Raw genomic sequence first — 737 nt, forward strand, 5'->3', positions numbered from 1 at the left:
CTCCAATAGCCAGGTGTTAGTAAGGACATCAGGGCTCTAATACTTACTACTTCCGGTGATGTGGGTTTGGACTATGGGTGGGTTTTCCAAAACACCGTGCACTGTAATAGATGGGTAAAAATACGGGAGTTAAACACAAATTACCAACTAGGGTGTCTCACTTCTGTAACGACAACAAACAACAGGGCCAACTTACACTAAATGGGTGCCTGAGTTATCTATACATACATGCCTTTATGGGGATCGGTCTCTGGCTCTTCTTGTAAGTAATTCTGAATGAAAATACTGCTTTCTAGTACTGCAGTTTGGAGGTTTCTATAAGGTATTAATGAGAAAGGAGAGAATTGAAAGTTCTTTTCCACTTGCTAAAGCTTCTATGGGCTTTCTAGGAAGACTTTCAATTGCTATGTATATAGCTGCTTGTTACTGATTGTTAGGTTATTAGGAAACAATATCTCCCTATTTTGACTGAAGTGCAGGTAAGTAAAATAATTTGTATTATTTACAAAACTAAACTTCCAAAACCAAATGTTAAAAGCTATAATTACCCCCTACCATATACATAAAGGCTATTCATACATAAAGCACAAACTGCGACATTAAGGCAGGAAGCGTAACATGATGCTTGCAATAAATCTGCAAAATGCTTTTAGGTTGCTGTCACATGGTAGCCAAGACAGGTGGCTTTTCTTCAAGCCCTTTCTCAGAGATAACAGATAAAAAGCAAAGTAGCAAGA

At 38.0% G+C, this 737-nt stretch overlaps 1 protein-coding gene across 1 annotated transcript in view; it reads right to left on the bottom strand.

Moving 5' to 3' along the window:
* The window catches only part of LOC119590580 (ephrin type-B receptor 1-like), a gene marked incomplete at its 5' end in the record, with an annotated part of 34,373 nt that overhangs the window by 11,201 nt on the left and 22,435 nt on the right, over positions 1-737 (bottom strand). The window contains 1 exon segment of the mRNA XM_037939255.1: positions 48-101. Coding sequence (XP_037795183.1) covers positions 48-101 — 54 coding nt within the window.

Source organism: Penaeus monodon, chromosome 27 (assembly GCF_015228065.2).
Source record: "Penaeus monodon isolate SGIC_2016 chromosome 27, NSTDA_Pmon_1, whole genome shotgun sequence".
Taxonomy (NCBI): Eukaryota; Metazoa; Arthropoda; class Malacostraca; order Decapoda; family Penaeidae; genus Penaeus; species Penaeus monodon.